Here is a 6,328-nt window from a genome sequence, read left to right as displayed (position 1 = left end):
AAAAAAAAAAAAAAAAAAAAAAGATATTCCGAAAGAGAGAGGTTTAAGGGATCTGTTCAAAGCCATAATACTAGTAAAAAAAGGAACTGGACTTCAGATTGCTCAATGTGATAAAATAATTATATTACTTTACACTTTGAGATGTCATATATAAAAGAAAGAATGTACTCAATCTTTAATTGTATGCAGTACTAGAAACATTAACTTTCAGAACATGCAAGATATTTTACTAAATGCTAAAACATAATTCAATTGGTCATCTCTTTTGCAGCAGGAAAAAAAGACATTTCATGAGGCTTCTCAACCAATTCTAAAGATACATAAAGCTCTGTCACACAAGGAATGTTTCAGAAAATTATCTTCTACATAAGTCTCCTCAGCTAGATTACTATGTGATGGGCTTAATTACAGTTTAGTCACATGTAATCGTAAACTTACATGTAGTAAATACCCAAAGTCTCAGCCTAAAAGGAAGTCAGAAGAAGAAGGCTAAGATGTCAGAAGACAGTACTAGTACATGTGTATCAAGACAAAGTAAGCTTGAGGGGGCAGAATTTTTCTGAGACACAGTCTCGCTCTGTCACCAGGCTGGAGTATAGTGGCGCCATCTCAGCTCACTGCAACCTCTGCTTCCCGGGCTCAAGCAATTCTCCTGACTCAGCCTCCCCAGTAGCTGGGACCACAGGGGCGCGTCACCATGCCCAGCTAATTTTTAGTAGAGACGGGTTTCACCATGTTGACCAGGATGGTCTCGATCTCTTGACCTTGTGATCCACCTGCCTTGGCCTCTCAAAGTACTGGGATTACAGGCATGAGCCACCACGCCTGGCCATCAATTGCTTTTTTTTAAATCATGTATGTAACAGAATACATAAAATGCGGGGTTAAGGGAGACAGGATTACTTGAAAGTAATATGTCATTTCTTCCTACCAATAATTATGTTACCAACTCTATTTGACTTTATAATCTCTGTGATGTAGATAGAGTTCTGTGATACAGAATACATTGGTTTCCTTAGGTCTATGTAAGCATACTTCACAATAAGACTAAAGACTCCATACCAATGACTTTATTAAATGCTACTCTAGGCTAAAAGCTAAAGATGAGTGGAGAGAAAAAAAGCACTGCTACTTTAAGAACTCAAAAAGAGGCCAGGTATGGTGGCTCACACCTATAATCAATCCTAATACTTTGGGAGGGCGAGGCTGGAGGATGACTTGAGGCCAGGAATTCAAGACCAGCCTGGGAACATAGTGAGAAACCATCGTGGCCGGGCACGGTGGCTCATGCCTGTAATCCCAGCTCTTTGGGAGGCTGAGGTGGGCAGATCACTTGAGGTAAGGAGTTCGAGACCAGGCTCACCAACATGGCAAAACCCCATCTCTACGAAAAATACAAAAATTAGCTAGGCATGGTGGCACACACCTGTAGTTCCAGCAATTCTGGAGACTGAGGCATAAGAATCGATTGAACCTCAGAGGCAGAGGATGCAATGAACCGGGATCGCATCACTGTACTCCAGCCTGGGCGACAGCACAAGATTCTCTCAACAACAACAACAACAAACACAAACACACACACACAAAAACTGGAAGATCTCTTGAGCCGGGGAGTCCAAAGCTACAGTGAGCAAGGATGCTAGGACAGCGCCACTGCACTCCAGCCTGGGCAACACAGTGATACCTCATCTCTAAAAAGAGAAATAAAAACTCAAGAAAAAAATTTATTTTGATGTAAATATATCAAGAAATACAAAGCATTACTATGGCTGACATTTATTAGAGGCTTACAATTACAAAATGAAGGGATCGTGTCTATTGTTATCTAAAGTGATTGTGTCTATTACCTGATGTCGTTTGATGATATCTTTCAATTTGTTAGCCAACTTCAGATCAATGTCTGGAATGAGGTAGATGTTGGGTCTGGTCAAACAATTGTTCTGAGGATGAAAAGAACAGACTTTCAAATTCTCTTGGTTTTGAAATAATATCACATTATTTATGTAATACACAAACCACTCCCAGATAACCTTTTCTGCCACAAAAAATATTGAGAAGCATGACCTAAAGAAATTCAGCAGCTTTTTCATTAAGATACTACACCAGATTGCCATATTAATCCTCCTCCCCAATTTTACCCAAATTTACTTTAATGGTCTAATGTAGTGTTTTTAGTTATGGAAGGGGATTACAGTTAATCTTAAAAATAGCAATGACAAAACATGTATGTTGACTCCCCAAATCATGAAAAAAACTCTCACCCAACAAACAAAACATATCCAATTGTTTCTCTAGCTAAGAATCTGTGAGACAAACAACTTTCACATATTAAGTTAACAGTAAATCTAACTGAACTTTTGCCAGCTACCTCTCCCCAGGAAGGTTAATTTAGTGATCACCATAAATTATCAAACAATAAACATATTAGGAAACACAAATAAGGACATTAAGCATTCTTTTTTCCAGGTTATAATAAAGTAAGAGAAATAATATGTGTATTTATGGTACAACCATGGAACAAACCCAAAGAAAATATTCAGTCAAGTGAACAGTAGGATGGAAGAGTGCTTAAACCAAATAAAATGAAGGCAGGCCGGACTCGGTGGTTCATGCCTGTATCCCAGAACTTTGGGGGGCCAAGCAGGCAAATCACTTGAATTCATGAATTCGAGACCAGCCTGGTCAACACGGCAAAACTCCACCTCTACAAAATACACAAAAAATTAGCCAGGTGTGACAGCGTGTGCTTGTAGTCCCAGCTACAGGGGGAGGCTGAGGTGGGAGGATCACTTGAGCCCGAGAGTTCAAAGCTGTAGTGAGCCTAGCTAGGACTGCACCACTGCACTCCAGCCTGGGTGACAGAGTGAGACCCGGTCTCAAAGAAAATAAAAATAAAATAAAGGCAATTCAAACAATACATTAGGTAAAATTAATGAAGAAAATTGTCATAAATTATTTCACCATAAAATTTAAAAGTCTTAAAGACAAGATTAATCATAGCTCTAATCCCCAAACACCCATAAAAATAATAAAACAATACCTTTCAGAACATTTTCTTCCTTTGTTCTTTTGGCAATCCAATAAAGCCAATCTGTTTGTGTTTTGTTTTGTTTCTGAGACATAGTCTTGCTCTGTTGCCTAGGCTGGAGTGCAGTGGCGCAATCTTGGTTCACTGCAAGCTCCGCCTCCCAGGTTCACGCCATTCTCCTGACTCAACTTCCCAAGTAGCTGGGACTACAGGTACTCGCCACCACACGCAGCTAAATTTTTGTATTTTTTTTTTTTTTTAGTAGAGACGAGGTTTCACCGTGTTAGCCAGGATGGTCTCAATCTCCTGACCTCGTGATTTGGGAGGCCTGCCTCAGCCTCCCAAAGTGCTGGGATTACAGGCGTGAGCCACCTCGCCCAGCCCGCCAATCTTAAAACTGAAAATATATTAAAGGCAAACTTTTTAAATAACCTAAGTTTCCAAGTTACCTGCACCAATGTTTTTTCAATGTTCATAAACATTTCCACATTACGATCCATTCGGGATGGGTTCTGTAGGTCAAACCTCCGCCTAAAAAAAAGGAAAAAGCCTAGTTAATTTGTCTCCCACCTTAAACACAAATGAAAACTTGTTTTAGAATTCGATGCAAATGAGTTAGAAATATTTGGAAATTAAAATAACACTCTACAAAACGTGTGAGATATTCTCTCAGTAATATAAGAATACACAGTATCAACACCTTTATAAAAGAGATATTAAGATCCACCTCAGTGAAAATGAAGTATCAATTCCATGACATATCTATCTAATTTTCCTTAAATCTAAGACATCTTACATCTTACAGAAAAGTAATTCACAGATCCATGCTGGGTACAGTGGCTGACGCCTGTAATCCCAGCACTTTGGGAGGTGAGGCGGGCGGATCACAAGGTCAGGAGTTCAAGACCAGCCTGGCCAACATGGTGAAATCCCATCTCTACTAAAATACAAAATTAGCTGGGCATGGTGGAGCACGCCTGTAATCCCAGCTACTCTGGAGGCTGAGGCAGGAGAATCGCTTGAACCCAAGAGGTGGAGGTTGCAGTGAGCCAGGATCATGCCACTGAACTCCAGCCTGGTGACAGAGCAAGACTCCGTTTCAAAAAAAAAAAAAATCATTTGTTCAAATTCAGCAGTATCTGTGTTCTCTTAGATAAAGGAAAGCATCTTGGGTATTTAATTCTGATACAGCTGTAAGACGTGATTTAAACAGACAAGGTTTCTCCAAATAAAATTTTTAACTGGCCACAGTAACAGTCAAGAGCAGAGATTATCCCTTAATCTGAAATCACTTGATTGCTGGGGGTATACCAAACCCGCAAGTATGAATAACAAGCACTGTTTTCCTAAATGTGGTAAAATTGATCTATTTACCTTTACTTGAAACTCTTCTCCAGCATGTCACCTCCATGTGGTTAAATCTTTACAAAGTCTAATGCCTGTTTCTCCTTACTTTTTATTCAATACCTACTTTATTTTTGCTCTGTTTTAGTTCTTTTAACACTAACATCCAGGAGAGGAGTAGAGCTTAGTGACTGAAAGTAAGGATTGAGGAAAACTACATTAGTCTTGAGCAATTTGTTAACCCCAGGATCGACTGCTTCATAAATGTAATAGCCTACTGTGGGTTTTTGTGAAGGTTAAATGAGGTATATATTACAACAGTGCTTAAATTTAATATAAAGTAACTGATCAATAAATGTTAGCTGTAGTTATAATTTTTGTTTTTGGAGGCAAAGTCTCACTGTGTCATCTAGGCTGGAAAGGTCTGGTGCAGTAAGAGCTCCCTGTAACCTTGAACTCCTGGGCTCAGGGGACACTCCCACCTCAACCTCAGCGTTGAGTAGCTGGGTCCATAGGCACCAGCCACCATACCCAGGTAATTGTTTTTTATTTTTATTTTTGTAAAGCCAAAGGTCTCACTATGTTGGTCCAAACTGGTCTCAAATTCCTGAGCTCAAGCAATCCTCCTGCCTCAGCTTCCCAAAGTGCTGACATTACAGAGGTTAGCCAACATGCCTGGCCCAGTTATAATTTTCTTAATCATTACCAGATACTACCTAGCATTAGGCAGTCTGAGTCCAGAGCTCATATGCTTAACTCACACGTCATGCTGTTTTATCCTGGAGATGTTCCCCACACTTCCAATCTTTCTTTTTAAACTCTATAGCCTTTCCAGGATGTTACTACCCACTCAATGGGCCTGACACTATTACTTCCAGAATCAGTCCCCAAGTCACTTGCTCTGTGAAGCTAAGCCTATCTTCTATGTTGTTGTTGTTGTTTTAAATGGAGTCCCACTCTGTTGCCCAGGCTGGAGTGCAGTGGTGTGATCTTGATTCACCACAACCTCTGCTTCCTGGATTCAAGTGATTCTCCTGCCTCAGCCTCCCGAGTAGCTGGATTACAGGCGTGCTCCACAACAACCAGTTATTTTGTATTTTTAGTAGAGGCAGGGTTTCACTATGTCAGCCAGGCTGAACTCGAACTCCTGACCTCAGGTGATCGTATGCTTCAGTCTCCCAAAGTGCTGGAATTACAGATGTGAGCCACCACGCCCGGCCATCTTTCATGTTTTTTTCTTTTCTTCTTTCTTTAATAGAGATGGGGTCTTGCTATGTTGGCTAGGTTAGTCTTGAACTCCTGGCCTTAAGTGATTCTTCTGCCTCAGCCTCCCAAAGTGCTAGGATTATAGGTGTGAGCTACCACACCTGACCCTACTAGGATGTTTGCCACCCTTTTGGGGTACAGCATATTAGACCATCCTGTGGGGATGGTCTCCAGGGTAGTACAGCTTGCTGTCATCGTACAAAGCTCCTTATTTGAGACTGGCTTTAGTAACTTCCCCACAAAACTGTTTGGCTCTATTGTTGTCTTGCGCTTGGCTCAGTGCATTTTTGTTTTTCCCTTTAGAAGTTTCCTTCTGACACCCTTTTACACGACTTCTTTTATAAACTCTTCACCTGGGATCCATCCAGTGTTAAAGAATCTGATTAGGCTGGGCACAATGGCTCACGCCTGTAATTCCAGCACTTTGAGAGGCCGAGGTGGGCGGATCATGAGGTCAGGAGATCAAGACTATCCTGGCTAACAGTGAAACACTGTCTCTACTAAAAATACAAAAAAAAATTAGCTGGGCGTGGTGGCAAGCAACTGTAGGCCCAGCTACTCGGGAGGCTGAAGTAGGAGAACGGCATGAACCCAGGAGGCAGAGCTTGCAGTGAGCCAGACTGCGACACTGCACTCCTGCCTAAGCAACAGAATGATACTCAGTCTCAAAAAAAAAAAAAAAAAAAAAAA

At 40.9% G+C, this 6,328-nt stretch overlaps 1 protein-coding gene across 1 annotated transcript in view; it reads right to left on the bottom strand.

The window, feature by feature from the left end:
• Window positions 1-6,328, bottom strand: part of SMARCC1 (SWI/SNF related BAF chromatin remodeling complex subunit C1) — a 198,641-nt gene that overhangs the window by 144,144 nt on the left and 48,169 nt on the right. Inside the window, 2 exon segments of the mRNA XM_017855727.1 lie at window positions 1,848-1,940; window positions 3,478-3,559. Of these exon segments, the coding sequence (XP_017711216.1) occupies window positions 1,848-1,940; window positions 3,478-3,559 (175 nt within the window).

This window comes from Rhinopithecus bieti, unplaced genomic scaffold (genome assembly GCF_001698545.2).
Source record: "Rhinopithecus bieti isolate Rb0 unplaced genomic scaffold, ASM169854v2 scaffold_39746, whole genome shotgun sequence".
Taxonomy (NCBI): Eukaryota; Metazoa; Chordata; class Mammalia; order Primates; family Cercopithecidae; genus Rhinopithecus; species Rhinopithecus bieti.
The sequence above is the reverse complement of the archived record's forward strand: the minus strand, read 5'-3'. Positions and strand labels throughout refer to the sequence as shown.